The sequence below is a fragment of the Myotis myotis genome, unplaced genomic scaffold (assembly GCF_014108235.1).
Source record: "Myotis myotis isolate mMyoMyo1 unplaced genomic scaffold, mMyoMyo1.p scaffold_m19_p_18, whole genome shotgun sequence".
In the NCBI taxonomy this organism is placed as follows: domain Eukaryota; kingdom Metazoa; phylum Chordata; class Mammalia; order Chiroptera; family Vespertilionidae; genus Myotis; species Myotis myotis.
In genome coordinates, this window is record NW_023416322.1 from 27,687,383 (window position 1) to 27,708,568 (window position 21,186).

A 21,186-nucleotide genomic window follows, 5' to 3' on the forward strand; every position below is an offset into this window, starting at 1 on the left:
GGCCGCTCCCGGCATTGGGCGCGTCCGATTGGAAGCAGCGGAATGTCCGTCACCGAGTCGCCCACGGGGGAGGGGAAACTGCTGGAGGACGAGGCCTGTGCACAGGTGAGTAGCGTGTAGTGCACTTTAGTACTTAATCCACAGGCCGGCAAAACAGGCGCCAGCCAAAAGCTCAGGGCTCAATACAAACTTTTAATTACACTTCAAAGACTTCGTACAGTGCAACAGTGAACGAGTGTTCGCAGTTAGTATTCACAAGAGTCCACTTTATCAAATGTTAACCGCGCCTATTTCATTCCCGGTCCCTCAATACGCCCATCAGCTTTCCCGTCTGCCTGGCCTCCGAATTTCTTCCAGTTTGGGCTCTGGACCGGCACATGGGAACTGCCAGCTGGTCCGCTCCATGGTCCTGGGAAAACGGAAGCCCACTGTCCCAGTCCCACCAAGACATGTTTTATTCGAACCCAATTAGATAGGGAAGTAGGGGCAGGGGTTCCTTTCACTAAAACAAACAAAAAAACTCATCATCCTTTGAAACGTGTGTGTGTGTGTGAGAGAGAGAGAGAGAATGAGAATATGGGCAAATGGCTATGAAATACTGTACCATAAAATAAATCAGAAGGAAAGGAGTCTGGGAAGGAGAACCATCTAAGGCGTGAGGCAGGACGACCCCTGTCGGTGATACTTCACCCACGCTGCCCAGTGGGGACAAGCTTCAGGGAGGGGAAGGTGTGGGCTGACAAACAATCTCCAAAAGGGTCACTAGAGTGAGTTGAAAGAGAGAAGGCTGCCCTGGCTGGCGTGCTCAGTGGTTAGTGACAGCCTGTGCACCAGAGGGTCTGGAGTTTATTCCCATCAAAGACAGGTACCTGGGTTGCAGGTTCAATCTCTGCCCCTGTTGGGGTGGGTGTGGGAGGCAGCCAACTGATGTCTCATCAATGTCTCTCTCTCTCTCTCCCTTCTCCACCCTTCCACTCTTAAAAAAAAAAAAAATCAATGGCCCTGACCGCTTTGGCTCAGTGGATAGAGCATCGGCCTGCGGACTGAAAGGCCCCAGGTTCGATTCCAGTCAAGGGCATGTACCTTGGTTGCGGGCACATCCCCAGTGGGGGGGTGGGGGTTGCGGGAGGCAGCTGATCGATGTTTCTAACTCTCTATCCCTCTCTCTTCCTCTCTGTAAAAAATCAATAAAATACATATATTTTTAAAAATCAAAGGAACAAAGACAGAGAAAGAAGGCTGGCTTCTGTTATGTTAGTGGTTCTTAAGGTAAAGGGGTGACTGAGGGGCAGGAAGATTCAGAATGATCTGTGGGCCTAACCCTTTGGATGACCGTTTGTGGGTGGGAAGGAATCTTGACAAAGTGCAAGAAAAAGCAAACCAAAATAAGGGAAAATAACCCTCAAAGATAAAAGACCAAGATGGGCAGTGTCAGTGGTGAAGGTAGAAAAATGTGTCTTTCAGATTCTGATCTGGCCAGGGCGATAGAATGTGGGGCAGCTGTAAGAAACAGCAAGGCTTCAAAAGGTAGCTAGCACCTTTCAAACTGGCACCATGGCCCTTCCCAGGGGGCGGGACCAATAAGAAGGTTTGAAGGATCATCCTGGCCACATGTCTTAAGTACAAGTGCAGGGTTTGATATGCCTTCTTCTCATCCTTTTTGCTGCACCTCTCTCACCTGCAACACGGGCTTGGTAGACAAGGTAGGACGAGGCAGGGAAGGAACGCTCCTCACTTAGCTCCCGGGAGCATCAACAGGTAACCTCGGCAGTGTCAGGCTGGTGTGTAGTGGTCCTGGTGTTGGGTGACTTCCTGGCCCGCTCTCTTCCAAGCATCCCCCTCGAGCAGCGGTCGCCAGCCTTTCGGGCCTCACAGACCTCACGGACCAGCAGTGATCCGAGGACCACTGGTTGGCGACCGCTGCACGAGAGGGTGCCATGACCGGGATGACTTCACATTGGGGAGAAGAAAACACAGACAGTTCCACGTGTCAGAGACAACATTCGTTTCCGTGAGTCCAAGTGATTGGGATATATCTGTGTGACAACTGCCCTCTCCTAGGCCTGGCTCAGCTGGGCTGGGAGAGGGGCTGGGGCACACCCCCCCTTGGCCTATCCAAGCCAGCTACTCTCTCAATCTGACTTTTCAGGGTAGTGCTCCAAGTCCCGTGTGCCCCAGGCCGCCTGGTCTACTTAGACTTGTGCCTACCACTGTAGTCGTCTGGGCCCGGGGAAGCCAGCAGCTTTAAGTCCTGGGACTGCAGGGACATGGAAGGGATAGGGAACTGATATTGAAGGAAACGCTACATTGTATTTTTCGGAGGAAGGGTGGGCTCTGACTGCAGGATTGGATAGGTGCTTTAGCAGGACAAAGACAGTAACCTGGTTCACAGATGTTAAAACAATATAAACACACAAAATAAAATATTAACATTTCTCCCAATCTAATAACTCCGAAGAGAGGATGAGCACTCTGAAGCTTTTGCTGTGCCTACTCCCTGTGCAAAAGTGCTTGGCACCTTGCCCCCAGTGGCAGGAAAAAGCAGAGTAGTCTGGTGGGCAAATCAGTCCCAAAATAAAAATAAGCCTAAGAGACGAAGCAGGAAAAGGCTGATGGCAAACTGCTTGGAATCTGGGCTGGCGGCCCAAGTGGAAGAACCAGTGGCAGTAAGCAAGCTCTATGTACAGCTCTTCTCAGGATCTCAGGGACACAGATGGAAAGGGAAACCAGAAGGGTTAGCGGGAGGCAGAGTGGGACTAGTGGGGAGGGTGGGCTCCTTAGGGCAGGATGGAGTACAGGGCTGAGTGAGGGAGCCCGCTGGGCAGGAAAACTAAATAACGGGCAGGAGCTGCAGGTGTGGAGCCTCTTCGGCAAGAGCAGTTCAAGGTCTCAGTCCCTGTCCCTCCAGGGCACCTGGCCCCGGGCAGGGCTAGGGATGTGGGGGGGCCGTAGAGCGGGTGCTGTCTCCCTGCTCTGTCCCCTCCCCAGAGTCGTGTGGGAAACAGGCTTCTCTCCCACACTGTTACCAGTGTCTCGAGTCCACCAGCTCAGGTCTGAGGCTCAGTTTCTTGAGGCTCTCGTAGCCGACCACAATGACAATGGTGGAGGGCGTGGCTGAGATGATTCTGGCCGAGAGGCCCTTCATGAAGCCCCAAGGCCCCTCTTCTGCCATCAGCTGTCTGAAGGTCAGGATAATGGAGTTCTTGCCCTCAACCTGGAAAAGTCAACACAGAGGAGGGTCATGGTCTGCAGTCACAGCTCCTCTGCCTTAGGGAAAACTGAATTTGAATTCTGCTCCCCAATTTACTAACAGCATAACCTCAGTAATTTAACTCACTCTTTGCACTTCAGTTTCCGTGAATACAAAACAGTGATAGCCCTATGCCACGTGGTTCTGAGCGGTAAACAAAAGACTTGTAAAAGTTGAGAACAGGACCTGGCAGACAGTAAGTGTTCAATAAGCATTAGTCATTACTGTCATTAGATAAACTACAGGCGATGAGCTTTGGACTGGGTGCTTTTCTCTGGTCTCTGGGCGGCTGATTCAATCACCTCTAAGGCCCTCTGCAGCTCTGCCCATCTGGGATTCTGACTCTGATCATCTCAATCCCTCTGAACCCCCATGGCTGGGGTCCCCCCCTGACTCTGTTGTTTCCCAGGCACCTATCTTCCCTATCACACTGGAAGCCTGGCTAAGGCAGGAATCTTTTCTTTCTCAACAGTCCTGCCCCCTCCGTCTCCCCATAAATCCGGCCACCAAATTGTATCTTTAGATACCACCCACTCAGACCCTCAGTCAAGGCAGGACAGGTGCACTCCTTGTTACACCTCCTCCTGTACTGTATGACCTTCACAAGGTGGTCCCACCTGTGGCTAAGAACATCTACCCACTCGTCCTGCCTCCTTTAACACTCTTCTCCACACTCCCGTCTTCCTCTCAGTCCTCTCATCTGACCACCTAACCCTCACACTTATCCTCGGCCACGTCAAGGGCTTTTTAGCTATACCTCTAGCCCTCATGTGCACTTTGTCTCCTCTGGCCTGGAAGCACCTCTGAGTAGAGACCTATCCTTTCCCTGGATCTCCTTGCAGAACACCCAGGACAAGGCTCAGGAGAGAATGAAGATGGAACCTCTGTACTTTATTATTTACAAACTAATCAGATGCCAGCTTACTAGTACTCATTTTCAAATGTGTGTGGTGGGGGGAGGGCATTCTTTCTTGAGATAAAAATATCTAGATTTTCCCAGACAAGGATAAAGGAGTTCATCACAAAGGCAAAGAAGGACCCAGCAATTCTACTTCTGGGTATTTATTGGAAGAAACCCAAAACACTAATTCGAAAAGACACATGCATCCCTGTTAACTGAAGCATTATTTACAATAGCCAAGATATGGAAGCAACCTAAGCGTCCATCGATTGACGAATGGATAAAGAAGACGTGGTACATATATACAATGGACTATTACTCAACTTTTAAAAAGAATGGAATCTTGCCATTTGCAACAACATGAATAGACCGAGAGGGCATTATGCTAAATGAATCAAGTCAGAGAGAGAAAGACAAATACCATAAGATTTCACTTCTATGTGAAATCTAAAACACTAAATGAACAAAACAGAAACAGACTCATAGATACAGAGAACATTTTTTTCTTTTAATCTTCACCCAAGGATATTTTTCCCATTGATTTTTAGACAGAGTGGAAGGGAGGGGGAGAGACAGAGAGAGAAACATTGATGTGAGAGAGACACATGGATTGGTTGCCTCTTGCACTTGCCCTGACCAGGGCCAGGGATCGAGCCTGCAACTGAGATACGTGCCCTTGGCTGGAATTGAACCCAGTACTGTTCAGTCCGAGGGCTGACAATCCAACCACTAAGCCAAACTGGCTAGGGCTACGGGAACGTTTTGATGGTTGCCAGATGAGAGGGGGTTTGGGTGAAAAAGGGGAAGGGATTAAGATGTACAAATTGCCAGTTAGAAAAACAGTGCCAGGATGTAAAGTACAGCAGGGAATATGGTAAAAACTATGGATGGTGTCAGGTGGGTACTAGACTTAGCGGGATAATCACTTTGTAATTTATATAAATGTCTAATCATTATGTTGTACACATGAAACTAATACAGTATTGTATGTCAGCTGTAATTGAAAAATAAAAAAATGATTAAAAAAAAGTAAACCTAGATTTACCAGCCACCTCCATCCCAACATCCTGGTGTTAGGGAAGCTGACTGCACTCCCAAGCTGTTACTGTTATTTTTCTTCTCTCCCCTCCTCAGCTTCCTCTGAAGCTATCCAAATCAGACAGTAAAGCCCTCCATTCTCTTGACCTAAAGCTTTATACAGCAAAACCTGCCATTTATATTTTATATGTCATCATTCAAATTTTATTTCCTTGAACTAGGTACCCTGAAATTGTTTTTGAGCTGAATGAAGACAAGAACTATAACTTCAGCACAGCACTACCAAGGGCTTTGTCGGTGTTTTTGCTGAGTCCACACAGTACAATCTGTGAAACCTATTCAAGAACAGTCAGTCTCACCCTGGCTGGTGTGGCTGAGCTGGTTGGAGTGTCGTTCCGCACATAAAAAGGTTGCGGGTTCAATTCCCAGTTAGGGCACATATCCAGGTTGCAGGTTCAATCTCCGGTCAGGGCATATACGGGAGGCAACTGATCAATGTTTCTCTCTCACATCAGCATTTTTCACTCCCTTCTTCTCTCTCGCCCTTCCTCTCTCTCTAAAATCAATAAAAACATATCCTCTGGTGGGCACAAAAGGGAAAAAAAAAGAACAATTTCACTGCCTGTAGAGAGCTCACAGAGAGAAACCAAACAGACCTAGGAAATGAACTGAAATTGATATTTCTAAATGCAGGTAAGGAAAAGGTGGTTATAGGCTATGCTAATAGGATAAAAGGCTGTAAGAAGAAACCAGCAAGAATTTCCTAGAGGCATGGGCAAGTAAAGGAACAGAAGCATGCAAGCTAGCAGACAGGATGAAAAAAACATTCTAGGTGCTTCAAACCGCTCAGCTGGTTTCTGTAAATGCTAGGTCATAACCACAAGAAAGGGGCTTGGATGACCAAGAGATGCTGGCTGACCTACACAGCCGTGACACAAAGAGGTCAGGGAAGGCTGGAAGGCCTAAAGATCACACTTCTAATGGGTAACGCGGGAGGAGGGTTGGGGTGGAGGCTGGCCTTACCTGCACTCGGGTTCGGATGACGTCCATGGGATTGGTGAGGATGGAAGCCGTAGCTGCAGCCAGGGGCCCTGAGATGGCTTGAAACACAATGTGAGGGCATTCCTTAGGACAGAGAGACGAGAGCTGCTCTGGAATGGAGGGAAAGACAGTTCCTTAAGACATGAGGTACCACCCTGTCTGCCCTCACACTTTCTACCAGTTGGGCCAATGATGACAAACCTTCCATCCTTAGCCACCTCAGAGCCCCCAATTCACATAACTCCCATCTTTATTTCTCTTTGCTTCCTTCTGAACCAACAAAAAATTATAAATCTGAGGCTCCATCCAGAAGTCATCTTGGTTACATCTCTGGAGAGGGAAATTTCAAAACCTCTTTGCTTGCTGACTCCTTTCATCTGATGGACAGAATTCCTTCCTGTTATAACAATCTTATGCTTGTGTTCTGCTTCGCCCAACCCATAGGCTAGAAAAGCACACGCTACATATTTTCTGTTATATGCACGGAATAACTGGTTGGATACATTAAAAGCTGGTAACACTGCCCAGCCAGCGTGGCTTAGTGATTGAGCATCGACCTATGAACCAGGAGGTTACAGTTTGACTCCTGGTTAGGGCACATGTCAGGATTGCAGGCTCAATCCCGTGTGGGTCATGCAGGAGGCAGCCAATCAGTAATTCTCTCTTATCACTGATGTTTCTCTCTCTCCCTCTCCTTTCCTCTCTGAAATAAATTTAAAAAATATTTTTTTAAAAAAAACATTAAAAAAAATTGGTAACACTGATTGTCTTTAAAGCAGGGAGTTGTATGACTGTGGTGGATGGGGGCTTTTTCACAGTATACCCTTCTTTCCTACCTTTTGAATTTTTTAAGAAGTTTTTAAAAAAATGATTTTAGAGATGGAGGAAGAGAGAGGGAGAAAGAAACATCGATGTGAGAGATACATCAATCAGTTGCCTCTCGCACACGCCCCCAGGGATCGAACCCACAACTGTAGCATGTACCCTGACCTGGAATCAAAGCCTTGACCTTCTGGTACACAGGATAACACTCCAACCAACTGAGCCACACTGGCCAGGGCCCTACCTTCTGAATTTTGAATCATGTGTTTTTACAAACAACAAAATTACAATTAAAAGAGAAAGTCATATCCTACAGCCTATATTAAGAAACAAAAATTTATTTTTCAAAATGCTGATGAAGAAGACTGAATAATAGCCCTGGCTGGTGTGCTCAGTGATTAGAATGTTGCCCGTGCACCTAAGGGTTGGAGGTTTGATTCCTGGTCAAGGGCACGTACCTTGGTTGCAGGTTAGATCCCCATCCCAAGTTGGTTGCATTCAGGAGGTAACCAATCGATCTGTCTTCTCACATCTATGTGTCTCTTTCTCTTTCTCTCTCTCTCCCCCCCCCCACCCCCCCACTCTAAAAAATCAATGGAAAAAATATCCTCAGGTAAGGATTAACAAACAAAACAAAAGAAGACTGAATAATACCCAGAGTCACCCATTCCCAGTATCACTGAGTTCACCTACAATTGAATTTTTTGCTTTACTCTCTCTAGAAGTGAAAGACAAGAGCTCATTAATTTATTCAACAAAAATGTATTGAATGGCTACCATGAACCAGTCCCTGTGGGTTCTGAGGATATAACAGTGTATAAGAGAGCCTCAAAATCCTTGCCCTTGTGACATTTACATTCTAACTGCCTGAAGAAACAAATAAAAAGCAAAATATATAGTTATGTCAGAAGGTGATATGTGCTAGCTAGATAAAAATAAAGCAGGGCCCTAACCGGTTTGGCTCAGTGGATAGAGCGTCGGCCTGCAGACTGAAGGGTCCCAGGTTCAATTCCGGTCAAGGGCATGTACCTTGGTTGCGGCACATCCCCAGTAGGGGGTGTGCAGGAGGCAGCTGATCGATGTTTCTCTCATCAATGTTTCTAACTATCTCCCTTCCTCTCTGTAAAAAATCAATAAAATATATCTTTAAAAAATAAATAAATAAATAAAGCAGGAAAGGAGACAGGAAATGAACGCCAAAGGTAGGGTGTGAATGGGCTGCCATTTTAAACAAGGTGGTCATGAAAGCCCTCTTCAGAAGGTGAAGTCTGAGCGAAGTCCTAAAGAAGAGTGCAAGCTATAAGGCTCTGTTGACAGAACTTTCCAAGCAGAAGTCACATCCTATGTAACGGTCCTGAGACACCTTAAATCTTCAAAGGGCAGCAAGGCCAGTATGCCTGGAGCAGAATGAGGGAGAGACCAGGATGAGGTCCAGGAGGGAAGTCATTTAGGACCTTGAAGCCACTGCAAGGACTTTGGCTTTTACTCTGAGACTGGATGTAAAACAGATTTATCATCTTCAAAGATTCCCTCAGTTTTCTCTCTACAATTCAATCACCATAATACCTTTACATTTTTTTCTCATGCTCCTAGTTTGGGTATTTTGTAGCCAGGCAACTAAATATTAGGGAATAAGTAGGATGGTAGGGGTTGGCAGGGCAGAAGTGAGAGCTTCTAGGACCCAGCAGCATGGCAGAATTCCTTAAGCCCTACCAGAACCATCTCCCCTGATTTCTAATCACTTTCTTCCCCAGGGTCAGCATACAAATAGAAACAAAGTGAACTGGTGACTCCTCCTCATGGGTGTCCTGTTTCTCTTGACAAGAAAGCATTTCATAACCATTAAAGGTAGCATCTGGGCTGGCATTGCCAGCCTCCTTGGGCCTGTCTGCACTAGCCCTCAGGCCTGTAAGCTGCAGTGAGATCCAGATGCCAATTCTAGACATGCATACATGCCATTTTCCTGGGGCTTAGGGAGAGATGGAAAAACAAAGGCAAGAGGGTAGGGGAAAGAGCCCCATGTCTTTCCTTCTCCGTTATTCATTCAACAAGTGATTACTGGGCACCTATTATCTGACTTGGTTTAAGTCTCTCCTGGTTAAATAACTTTGGACATGTAATATAAATCATTTTTGTTTAATGCTTACTAGATGCCAAGCACTGAGATAAGCACTAGACATAAAACAGAAATGGACAGGGAAATGCCTTTATGGACCTTACAGTCTAATTAAGAAGCTGGGGCCCTAACCGGTTTGGCTCAGTGGATAGAGCGTCAGCCTGAGGACTCAAGGGTCCCGGGTTCTATTTCGGTCAAGGGCATGTACCTTGGTTGCGGGCACATCCCCAGTAGGGAGTGTGCAGGAGGCAGCTGATCGATGTTTCTCTCTCATTGACGTTTCTAACTCTCTATCCCTCTCCCTTCTTCTTTGTAAAAAATCAATAAAAATATATTAAAAAAAAAAAAAAAGAAGCTGGGGTTGGAGATAAAATAACTGCAAATTATCACAAGTGCTATTATAACAAGTGCTCTGCAGGAAACAAGGTGCTGAAAAAGAAAACGGGAAGCCAAGGCCTGAAGCATGAGAAAGACCCAGCCATACAAAGAACAGGGAGAGGGTATTCCAGGCAGAAAGAACATTATTTGCAAGAGCTTTGAGGTGAGAACGGAGCTTGGTGTGTTAGAAACTGAGAGAAAGGCAGTGAAGATGGACCAGAGTGAGGAAGGGGAGAGTAGCACAAGATGGGGCTGAGGAGGCAGATAGGAGCCAGATCATGTACAGATCATGTAGACCAGTGTTGACCACGGGAAGCATTAGATTTTATTCTAAATGCCCACAAGTCAGCACTGGTAGATTTTAAGCAAAATGGGATAATGAGAACCAGTCTACTCATTCAACAAATATTTACTGAGAACATCAATTCACCAGAGTCTAAGAGACACAGTGGTCACAGAGCCTGGCACATGGTGGATAGTCAACAAATGTTAGTTTCCTCCCCCATCCAAGAACCTTTCCAGTGAATTACTTATCAATATAGCTGGAAAATGTGCATTAAAAATTAAAGAATCGCCGTAACCGGTTTGGCTCAGTGGATAGAGCGTCGGCCTGTGGACTGAAAGGTCCCAGGTTCGATTCCGGTCAAGGGCATGTACCTTGGTTGCGGGCACATCCCCAGTAGGGGGTGTGCAGGAGGCAGCTGATCAATGTTTCTCTCTCATCGATGTTTCTAACTCTCTATCCCTCTCCCTTCCTCTCTGTAAAAAATCAACAAAATATATTTTAAAAAAAAAATTAAAGAATCCACATTGTAGAAGAGATAAGGCACACACAAATAACATCAAGGAAAATGTAATAACAACCTTAAGAAAGATTCAAGCAATATAATGGAGGTTGAAAGGAGGGAAAGGTCACTTCTGGGTTAAGGGCTACATGGAGAGGATGGGATAGGAGGCAATAAGGAGCACATAAGTCATGATTTCACACCGGTAAGTGTCCCTGGAAGGCATTGAAGCAGAGGTGTGATATGAACAAAGCAAAGGTAGGAGAGATGACACATGGTTGAGGAACTGTACGTAGCTGGCTGGTTGCAGCACAAACTATACACAGGGGAGCAGCACGTGGTTTCACTATAGAGGGAGGCTAAAGCCAGGCTGAAGTGTTTGGATTTTACTCAGCAAGCAGTGGATCTACTGAACAACACAGAGTTTAAAAAGTTAATCCATTAGGGAGTGAGTGATAGGAAGGAAGAGGCTTCTAGAGAACAGGCTGATGCTGCTGTCCAGGAAGGTGGTAACAGTGGCATGGTTTCCAGGAAAGGCAGCAGGAATGGAGAGAAAGTTTGGAAAGACATTTTGGGGTCACAAGGACTAGATGTGGAGCCAAGGAAAAGGGTGTGGCCAAGCTCAATCCCCAAGGCTTCAGTCTCAGCAATTTGGAAAATAACATGACCACTGACACATAGAAAGAAGTCAGAAGGGAAAACCAAATTGGGAAGAAGAATAGTTCATAGAGCCCGGAGGGGTCCCAGATTGGAGAGGGTGCAGGCTGGGCTGAGAGACCACCCCCCCCCCCCGTGCACAAATTTCGTGTACTGGGCCTCTAGTATTAAAATATTTCTTCTAATTAATTTCCTTTCAATGTGCATGAATTCATGCACCAGGCCACTAGAATATGTATATATGAAAAAAGAATAGTTCATAGGGTAAAATTTCAGATGTAAATACATGCATCCAAGTTGAGAGGTCAGTCAGAATATTTGTCTGGAGCAGAGCTCTGGAGAGGTTAGTCTGGAAATGGAAATAGAGATTTTGGGACATATTAGAAAAGTACAACTCATTTGTAAATGAAATCAAATGAAGAGAGAAGGGAGATGACAGACTCCAGAGAACATGCTCACATTTCCTAGGAAGTTTTTTTTAACATTAAGATTGCCAGGCTCGCCCTAGCTGGTTTTGCTCAGTGAATAGAGCATCAGCCTGCAGACTGAAGGGTCCCAGGTTCAGTTCCCCGGTCAAGGGCACATGCCTGGGTTGCAGGCTTGATCCCCAGTGGGGGGCATGCAGGAGGCAGCTGATCAATGAGTCTCATCATGGATGTTTCTATCTCTCCCTCTCCCTTTCTCTCTGAAATCAATAAAAATATATTTTAAAAAAAGACAAAGAGATTGCCAGGCTCCATTCCCACAGAATCTGATACAAAAGATCAGAAGAAGAGTCCAGGTATGTGAATTTTACCAGATACTCTTTTTTAAAAAATATATATATTTTATTGATTTTTTTACAGAGAGGTAGGGAGAGGGATAGAGAGTTAGAAACATTGATGAGAGAGAAACATCGATCAGCTGCCTTCTGCACACCCCTAACTGGGGATATGCCCGCAACCAAGGTACATGCCCTTGACCGGAATCAAACCTGGGACCCTTCAATCTGCAGGCCGACGCTCTATCCACTGAGCCAAACTGGTCAGGGCTTACCAGATACTCTTGTGTTAAACGAAGAAGAAAGAAACAGAGAGGAAAAAAAGAAAGTGAGCTAGTTAAGAAGGAGAAAGTGATAGAGGGGGAAAAGGAAGGAGGAAAAAAGGGGAGGGGGAGGAGGAGGAGGAGGAGGAGGAGGAGGAAGAGGTACAATCAGAAAAACAGGAGAACTATAAAAGTACAGTGCCATAGAAACAAAATGATTCTAGGTTAGGAAGTCCTTATAAAATCTGGTTAGAAAAGTTCCAGATGGGATAAGACAGAATGCCCACTGCCAAGGGTTAGAGGCCAGCAGGGTTAGGGAGGTTGTAAGCACAGACTGCCCTAACTGGAATTTGCTAGTTACCCAAAGCTGCCATGTCAAGGGCAGCAGGCACACTCTTGGCAATGTATTCTGCCCTTTCATAAGGAAGTTTGGCAATGTTTATTGAGGCTCTCAAAAATCTTATCTTTTAACACAGTAATCCCATTTCTGGGAAATACTTAAAAAGAAGTAAAACGTGTTATAAACAAAAAATACAGGAGTGCAGAGGTTCATGGTTATATCACATCTTGAATTTAACAATGCTGAGGAAAGGCATCCAACTCAAAACCTCACTATTATTCATCAATTTTATCTTCAAATCCCAAATACCCCTTAATTTTGTCCTTTTCTATCTTCCAATTATCTGCCAATATTCCACTAACCCTAGTTGATTGCAATGCACAAAGAATACATTCTATGATCTGTAGGGAGCGGCTATAGGGTCAAGCCTCTGACTGACCTGTGGCAGGGCCACAAAAAAGTCCTAGCTTGGAGGGCAGAGCCCTCTTAGCATAATTCAACTTAACCTTCTAGCCTCTCCCTAGTTCCTTCCTAGGCAGCTAATGGGCTGTGGGAGGTGCAGCAAGTGCTGCCAAAACAAGGTGAAACTCACAACACTGCAACCATGTTGACTACTTCCTTGTTTTGCTTTGACTATAAAATAAAACCTGGGCCCTAACTGGTTTGGCTCAGTGGATAGAGCTTCAGCCTGTGGACTAAAGGGTCCCAGGTTCGATTCTAGTCAAGGGCATGTACCTTAGTTGCGGGCACATCCCCAGTAGGGGGTGTGCAGGAGGCAGCTGACTGATGTTTCTCATCGATGTTTCTAACTCTCTATCCCTCTCCCTTCCTCTCTGTAAAAAAATCAATAAAATATGTATTTTTTAAAAATAATTAAAAAATAAATAAAGCCTGGGCTTGGAGGCTGGACCTTTCTGTGTCCTCATCCAGGAATGGAAGATCCACCCAGCCCCAACTGTATTCTCTTTGTCTGTCTTCTTTAATCCTTCACTGTCCCTCATCAGGTTCACCCTTGGCCGTGCTGGCATGGCACAATGGTCTACAATAATCTACTCTACTTGTCTGATTCCCCCCACTTTAATATAAGCTCCCTGAAGGAAAGAACTATGTATTATTCATCTTTGAATCCTCTTGAATCAAATGTTTGCTGAATGAATGGCCCATTCTCCCATTAAATCTCCCTCTGTCACATGTACAGAACAAGGGTATCTTAGCCACATTAGTAAACCCACACCCCACTCTCCTGGGTCCCTGCTTACCTGCGTAGAAGTGATAGAAGGGCCACCAGACAGCACTGTTGGGGATGTAGGTAAGCAGTGAAGCCACATAGCCTCGGTAGAAGCCTCGAAGCCCATCGACCCGCAGGATCTGCCTGATGATGTCCTTGGTTTGGCCAAAGGCAATTACTCCTTGTCCCTCTGGGTTCCCTCGCACTTGGAAGCGGCCCACTTTCTCACCCTTACGCTGCATCATCAGGTGCTGAGAGACCACATCAATGGGCACTGTGATGCTCTGGGCCACGAGAGAGGCCGAGCCACCAGCCACAAGTGATTTGACTGTGTTGCTCTGGCTGTAATCAGATACAAACTTCCGGGTGAGCTCATAAGTGGTGACATAGCACTGGCCCGAGATGAGGGTGAAGGTGTTGACCAGGAACCCCCGGTAGAGGCCAGTCACACCATCTGCTCGCAGGATCTTAATGAAAGCATCAAAGGTCCCATGGTAGAGGCTCTTGCCTTTCTGAACCTGCAACCGAGTACGGATGAGGGTGAATGGGTAGACGCTGACCCGGATCATCATTGTCATTGCCACACCAAACACGTAGAACTTCTTCTTGTCCAGGTGTTCCCACTCAATGATCTGGATGTTGCGTTTGTCTTCCATTGTGCCCGAAGTCCTGGGGATTTTAGCAGGGTGGAGGGATGTGAGGAAGGACCTCAGAACTTCACACATTCCCCTCCTGGCTAGACTCTGAAACCCCATTCTCAGGCTTCATCTTCCGAGGTACTTAACTCAGTCTGGCTCTGGATGTTCCTTCACAGATTAGGAGACTGCCCCCTTCTCTCTCCTTTATCAATCGTTCCCAAGTCCAGAAACCTTTCCTTAGCTCAGTAACTTCCCTGGTTTCACTCCCATGTCAGCTCCCTACCCCCAGTTTATCATCTATTCTGGTTTCTCTGCCTCTGCCTGGGCCCTGGTGTCATGGCCCATTCTCCTCCTCCTTCTCTGGCTCACCCAAGCAGAGCTCAGGGTGCTATGGACAAACCAACCACCTGACAGGATGTAAGGCCTTTCAGCGGGCTAATAGGATGCCAGTATGTGACATTTAGGAGGTTCCTAAAGGCAGGGGGAAGTGCTCCATTTTTGAGCACTAGGTCCACTGAAGAGGCACTGCCTTTGACCTCGCATCCCCAGCACAGTGCCTCTTTCATCACCCTTTCCCAGCTGACTCACCTGACTTCATTTATGGTTTCTGTGCTGGCCCCTCTGAGCTCCCCTGGCCCACCCTCACTACACTTATATTTTCTCCAGTCTGCATTAGAAGAAAGTGTGGGGGAGAAGCTAAGTGGGGCTTTCATACCACAGGGCACCCCCTCACACACACCTCCCCACTCTCCAATGAGAGCAGAACATTAGGAACAGGCAAAGATCAGAGTCCTCTCTGGTTATTAGATAACTCGCTCTAGAGAAAGAAAAGAACCACCTGAAGAGCCTTGAGAACTACAGGGTAAAGAACATGTTTGGCCCCTTTCATCCCTAAGCATATAAATCATTGCCTCAGTCCCAGGTACAATGAAGGGAGATTCAAGTAACAGAAGACTCTGCCTTCAAGAAACTCACAGTGTGTTAAAAAAAAAAAAGACACAGTATCTCTCTGGGGAATGATGTCAGATACAGCCCTGGCCAAGTAGCTCAGTTGGTTAGAGTGTCATCCATTCTATTCCCGGGCACACAGAATCAACCAATGCATCAAAGCAATTAAAGCAATGTCTCTCTCTCTCTCTCGCTCTCTCTCAAAATCAATCAATAAAAAATTTTTAAAAAGGAATACAGGGCAGGCTTGCTGGTTTGCTCAGTGGATAGAGCATCGGTCTGCGGACTGAAGGGTCCCAGGTTCGATTCCGGCCAAGCGCACATGCCCGGGTTGCGGGCTTGGTCCCCAGTGGGGGGCATGCAGGAGACAGCCAATCAATGATTCTCTCTCATCATTGATGTTTCTATCTCTCTCTCCCTCTCCCTTCCTCTCTGAAATCAATAAAGAAATATATATATATTTTTAAAAAGGAATACAGGGCAAATCAATGTACACAAGACCCTCATGTTAAGTGTATCCATTGCTTAAAATTTCAAACAAAACTAAAAAGCCTACTAATGTAGTAATTACATAAAATCAGGACCTTCCAACTGAAGAACTGTCAAATGAACTGTCACATGAAAGGGCGTCATAGAGTGGACACATTCTTAGTAACAATGTAATGTGCTCCTGTGTAGGACATGGGCATGTCCAGAGGGTTGAAAAGTTCTACACAAGTAGTCCTGATGCTAATGCCTTGGCAAAACTCATGTCAAGTGGTTAACCAGAGTCCATCTTCAACCTCTTTCCCCAGGTCAAGGCCCTAACTGGCCTAAGTCGTTTCTTGGTTTTCCATGGAAGTCAGTGGGGAAGCAAGGTTAGCTTTTCAGTATTCCCTGAGCTGGACTGTGTCACTTTCATGAAAGTACAGGATTCCTGCAGTGCACGCTGAGTGCCTGGGAACTGAGGGACAACCTCCCTTCAAGGTGAGGCCTAGGTGAGGTACACGTAACCAACACAGGCTTCCTGGGGAGGACAAAGCAGTTTGAATGAAGGAGGAATACGTGTAGACAGTGAAAGGGAAAGAACAATAGCTTGGAACAACTAGATTGGCCAGAATGGAGACTCTAGACCAGGGGTCCTCAAACTGCGGCCCGCCGAAAACATTTATCCGGCCCGCCGGGTGTTTTTGCCGCCGCTGCCTGTCCTGCTTAGCAGCCGACTTGTCCCGGGCCCGCAGTGCGCATGTGTGGAATGTCTGAGGGACAGTGAACTGGCCCCCTGTTTAAAAAGTTCGAGGACCTCTGCTCTAGACTGGAAAATAAGTTAGAGGTGGGGTTCTAGGAGAACCCCTGAGACACTGATGTGCCATTTGCTGTGGGCAAAAGTGGCCCCTCCTCCCCACCAAGTCCAGCAGGGCAATCTTTTCTTTTGAGGCCCTTCGAGAGAAGGTGGTCACTGTTTCCCCTGCCCCCGGGTATTTGTCATCCAGGGTCCCAAGGTCATGTTTCCATTACCATTGAGAGTTGAAGAGAGACACTAGGATTTACTGAATACCTATTACCCCATGCAACCTTACAACCTAATCTGTGCACAGCTGGCTACTTCTGCTAAGGAAATAGAGGGTCAGCTATATTAAAAGGAACAGACCCAAGGTCACGTAGCTGGTCAGTGGTAAAAGCAGGATATGAGCCAAGATTTGTTCTCTACCGCACCATGCCTTTTTCTCCCCTGGGAGCTGAAGAGCTCAGCCACAAATCACTCTGTTCGGTCTAAAGCCAAGTCATTCCCACTGTGGGAGCAGGATGAATGCCCTCAGGACTGCCAGGCACCCAAGGGTTAAGCACAAGCTCCTGGCCCTGCAGCTGCCTATGGATTTCTTAGCTTTGTGCTAGAGAGACCAAGAGCTGCCTCTGCTTTCTCGGTGAGCTTGTGGAATGACTGAGCGGAGTGACTGAGCAGTCACATTGCTGTCACAGGACAAATGCAGCAGGGCTCAAGCAGGAGGGACTCCTACAGGGATCATGCAAACTGTATGCTCAGCAGGGCAGAGAAGCAGAGCAACAAAGGATTCTGTTCCAGGACCTGGTTTTGTGGGCACCATCTCAATTTTTCAGCTGAATCACAAAGTACCAACATCTCCTGATGAGAAATCCTAAGGCAGGACCCAGTGCCTGCTTTCCTCCATCTGACATGTGCCAGTCTATTTTATTTCTTTTTATTTTGTGTATTTATTTAGCGCGTGTGTGTGTGTGTGTGTGTGTGTGTGTGTGAGATGCACGTGCGTGCACAGGCCAGTCTATTTTAAATTCTCAGAAGGAAAAGGGACTCTCCAAGGCTGAAGCAGGTAATTCTAATTTATTATTGCCATGGTGACAGAAGAAACTACTAAGAGTCATGCCTCAGAGAGAGAAGCCTCTACAGTTGAAGAAGGAGAGACTCATTACATCTACCCCTGTTCCCTTCAAAAAGTAGGACTGCTCCTAAAAGGTGGGATCTCAACCTGCTCTTTTCCTATATAATAAAAGGCTAATATGCAAACTGTCCCCTACTGGGAGTTCAACCAGGAGGCAGGGCCAGCTGACCAACCAACCGCCTGTGGCCCCTCCCCCTGGCTGGCCCACCCCAGATCGGCCCCCCCACCCTGATCAGGGGTGGGGCAGGCCAGCCAACCTCCGGCAGCCCCTCCCCCAGCCAGCCCAGGCTGCTCCACCCATGCACGAATTTGTGCACCAGGCCTTTAGTATTATATAAATGCCAAATTTCCTGCTCAAATAACAAAACCAGTACCTCTTGTTTTACCCTCTGGAAAATCCTCCTTGCAGATACCAGTATGCAAACTTCCTTTAGCCTTCCCAACTCAATCAGCCCAACATCATTATGGCTCTTCCCAGACCCTTATTTTGTGTACATGGCTCCAATTCTGAATTTCCCCCATCTTTTAACACTGCTTGGATACGAAGGCTGAAGTGTTTCCTATGAAGTCATCAAATGAGATGCCAGAGGCAGAACCCTCACTACCAAGCCCAGCAGTGGAAAGGAACAAACTGGTGGATTCAGTACACATCCTCTCCACTTCCACTTTCCTTTGTAGAAAAATCACACTTGACTGTTCACTAGGTTCTGAGATGAGATTACGGTTCAGGACAAGGCAATGTCACCTGGAAGGCAAGGCCATGCTGTGGAAAGAACACTAGGAGTCAGGAGGGCCACGTTTGAGCTCCTCTTCCATCATAGAGTTAATTTACACAAAACTAGATTGTGTAGCCGACTACTGGTAGCTGTGTGGTACAGTCTGTTGCTCCTAGACTACAAACATTTACCATATTGTACTGAATACTGTGGGCAACTGTAACACAACGATAAATATTTGTGAATCTAAACATAGAAAAGGTACAGTCTAAATACAGTATAAAAAATAAAAAATGGTACACCTGTATAGGGCACTTACTATGGAGTTTGCAGGACTGAAGTTGCTCTGGGTGAGTGAGTGAGGAGTGAGTGAATGTGAAGGCCTAGGACATCACTGTACACTATTGTAGACTTTACAAACACTGTACACTTAGGCTGCACTAAATTTATAAAACACTAAATCAAGCGCAAGCAAAAATAATGCAATCAAGAGATTTGGCAAACATGAAACAGGTGGGGCTGCTGTCAGTATAACACAGCATACTGATCATAGCAAACTTTTTTTTATTAATCCTCACAAGGATATGATTTTTTACTGATTTTTACAAAGAAAGAGAGAAACATGGACCTGTTGCCTCTTGTACATGCCCTGACCAGGAATCAAACCCACAACCTCTTGGTGTACAGGAAGACACTCCAATCAACTGAGCCACCCAGCCAGGGTGCAAAGTTGTTGTTGTTTTTTTTAAGTAGAAAGAGTACACTCTAAAATAATGATTAAAAGTATAGTATAGCAAGCCCTGCCAGTAGGCTCAATGGTTAGAGCATACATACATGCACGGAAAGGTCGAGGGTTTGATTCCCAGCCCGGTTGGGGCACATGCAGGAGGCAACCGATCCATCTGTCTTTCTCACATTGATGTTTCTCTCTCTCTCCTCCCCCATCCCTTCCACTGACTCTAAAAAATTAATGAAAAAAATATCCAAGGATGAAGATTAATAAAACAAAAAAAGTATAGCGTACAAATACCTAAACCAATAACACAACTGTTCATTATCGAATATTATGGACATAATTGTATGTGCTTTACTTTTTAAAAAATATTTTTATTGATTTCAGAGAGGAAGGGAGAGGGAGAGATAGATAGAAACATCAGTGATTAGAGAGAATCATTGATCGGCTGCCTCCTGCATGCCCCCTACTGGGGATCGAGCCTGAAACCCAGGCATGTGCCCTTGATTGGAATAAAACCTGGGACCCCTCAGTCCATAGGCCCATGCTCTATCCACGGAGCCAAACCAGCTAGGGCGTCTGTGCTTTACTTTTATACAACTGGCAGTGCTGTTTTGTTTACGCTAGCATCACCACAAATGTGTTGTGCTAAAACATTACATTGCGATGACCACAACGTCACTAGGCAATAGAAAATTTTCAGCTCCATTATATATTATGGGATTACTGTTGTATATGTGGTCTGGCATTGACTGAAATGTTGTTATGTGATACATGACTGTATAACAGTGTGATGTAACTCATATGAGCTAATATCATTTCTATCATTACAGAAAGCTGTACTGAACAATGTTGCTCTAAATCATTGCTGTTTAAAGTGGTACACAGACCAGGCAGCATGGACCTCAGTGGGAGCTTGTGAGAAATACAGAATTTCAGAATGCACCCTAGATCTGTTGAATAACCAACATTTTAACAAGATCTGGAATGATTAATATGTCAGAATTTTAGAGACATTACTTTAAATATTAAGGATTACCAGCAATATAAAAATGATTACAAGACTCCAAAAGTCCAGGATCCTTATGACTAGGTTAGGAGCCCTTACTCCCTCCAGACTTGTTACCAGAACTTGGCTCAATGTCTACTACTGCCCGGCCCAGCCTGGCTCAGTGGTTGAGCATCAACCTATGAGGTTCGATTCCCAATCAGGGTATGTACATGCCTGGATTGTGGACTCCATCCCCAGTAGGGGGCGTGCAGGAGGCAGCTGGTCAATGATTCTCTCTCATCGTTGATGTTTCTCTCTCTCTCTCTCAAATCAATAAAAATGTATTTTTTTTAAAATGTTTACTAGACTCATTCAGATCTTTTCAGCCAACCACCCCCATCAAATTAAATCACCTTCTATAACTCCTGACAAGACGCCCATGGGGTTTGATCCCCACTTCCCAACTGGAAATAAGATCTTTGCTCCCTCCTTCTGTCCCCTACTGCATCTGCTTCAACGCTCTGGATCGTGGGAGCTAGCTACATGAACGTGAATATGTTTACATGCTGGACCACTTGTCTTATTAACGATGGAGGAAGATGTACACCGAATGCAAGCATTTCCTTAGAGGACGTCCTTGGTGATATCTCTGGCCCCTCCCTTCCGATTATCTTCCTAGGATTAGGTGAGATACCCACCCAGGCTTTTGGTCTTCAAGAGGTACCCACGTGATCCCTCAGCACAGACACCACGTGACAATTCTCGCCACCTCCTCTATGTGACACCCCCTTTCTACACTTGGCCTCCGCACAGCCACCTCTGGGTCCTCGGACAGGCTCCTCGCCATGCTTCTGTGGCTGTCGGCGAACCTCATCCTCTTCCGACAGGAAAAGATGCCCCTTTGGAGTCGTCCTTCATGCCCAAAACAGCATGCGGGCTCCCACGGAACTGCAGCCGGGCACCACAGACACCCGTTGCCTCCTTGACAGGTCCAGGCCCTTAGGCGCTCCAAGCCGGCGGTTCCTTACCTTCTCAGACCAGGGAGGTCCCGCCGCGCCTGAGGCGAACTCCACGCCCAGACCGCTAGGCCGCAGTTCCCAATCTATCCGCGGTACCCGGCGACTGCCAGCCTCGGTGTACATCTTCCTCCATCTCGACCCGGCTCCTGGTACTAACCGGAACCGG

General features: G+C 46.4%; 1 protein-coding gene across 5 annotated transcripts; it reads right to left on the reverse strand.

Moving 5' to 3' along the window:
- Positions 1–172: 172 nt before the first annotated feature.
- On the reverse strand, positions 173–21,186 carry SLC25A44 (solute carrier family 25 member 44). Of its 5 annotated transcripts, none has more exons than XR_004973330.1 (5): positions 21,030–21,186; positions 13,611–14,248; positions 6,213–6,340; positions 1,679–3,214; positions 173–409 (listed from the first exon to the last, which is right to left on the reverse strand). XR_004973330.1 is itself a non-coding variant. In XM_036343757.1 (5 exons), exons 2-4 carry the CDS (start codon positions 14,233–14,235, stop codon positions 3,380–3,382), a joined length of 810 nt encoding a protein of 269 aa, XP_036199650.1. In that variant the 5' UTR covers positions 14,236–14,248; positions 21,030–21,186; the 3' UTR covers positions 3,077–3,214; positions 3,338–3,379. The 5 variants fall into 5 exon arrangements, 2 of the variants coding, with proteins under 2 accessions (XP_036199648.1, XP_036199650.1); XM_036343757.1 differs by lacking the exon at positions 173–409 and adding an exon at positions 3,338–3,436 and having other exon boundaries at positions 3,077–3,214; XM_036343755.1 differs by lacking the exons at positions 173–409; positions 21,030–21,186 and adding an exon at positions 20,700–21,001 and having other exon boundaries at positions 2,386–3,214.

What these genes read in the sequence shown, in the direction of transcription:
- SLC25A44 (XM_036343755.1), bottom strand. Translation starts at nt 14,235, where the DNA reads ATGGAAGACAAACGCAACATCCAGATCATTGAGTGGGAACACCTGGAC. An exon ending in CTTCTATCACTTCTACGCAG is followed by an intron (nt 6,341 to 13,610) that starts GTAAGCAGGGAC and finishes CCTCCATTCCAG; the next exon opens with AGCAGCTCTCGTCTCTCTGT. An exon ending in TCATCCGAACCCGAGTGCAG is followed by an intron (nt 3,215 to 6,212) that starts GTAAGGCCAGCC and finishes TGACTTTTCCAG; the next exon opens with GTTGAGGGCAAGAACTCCAT.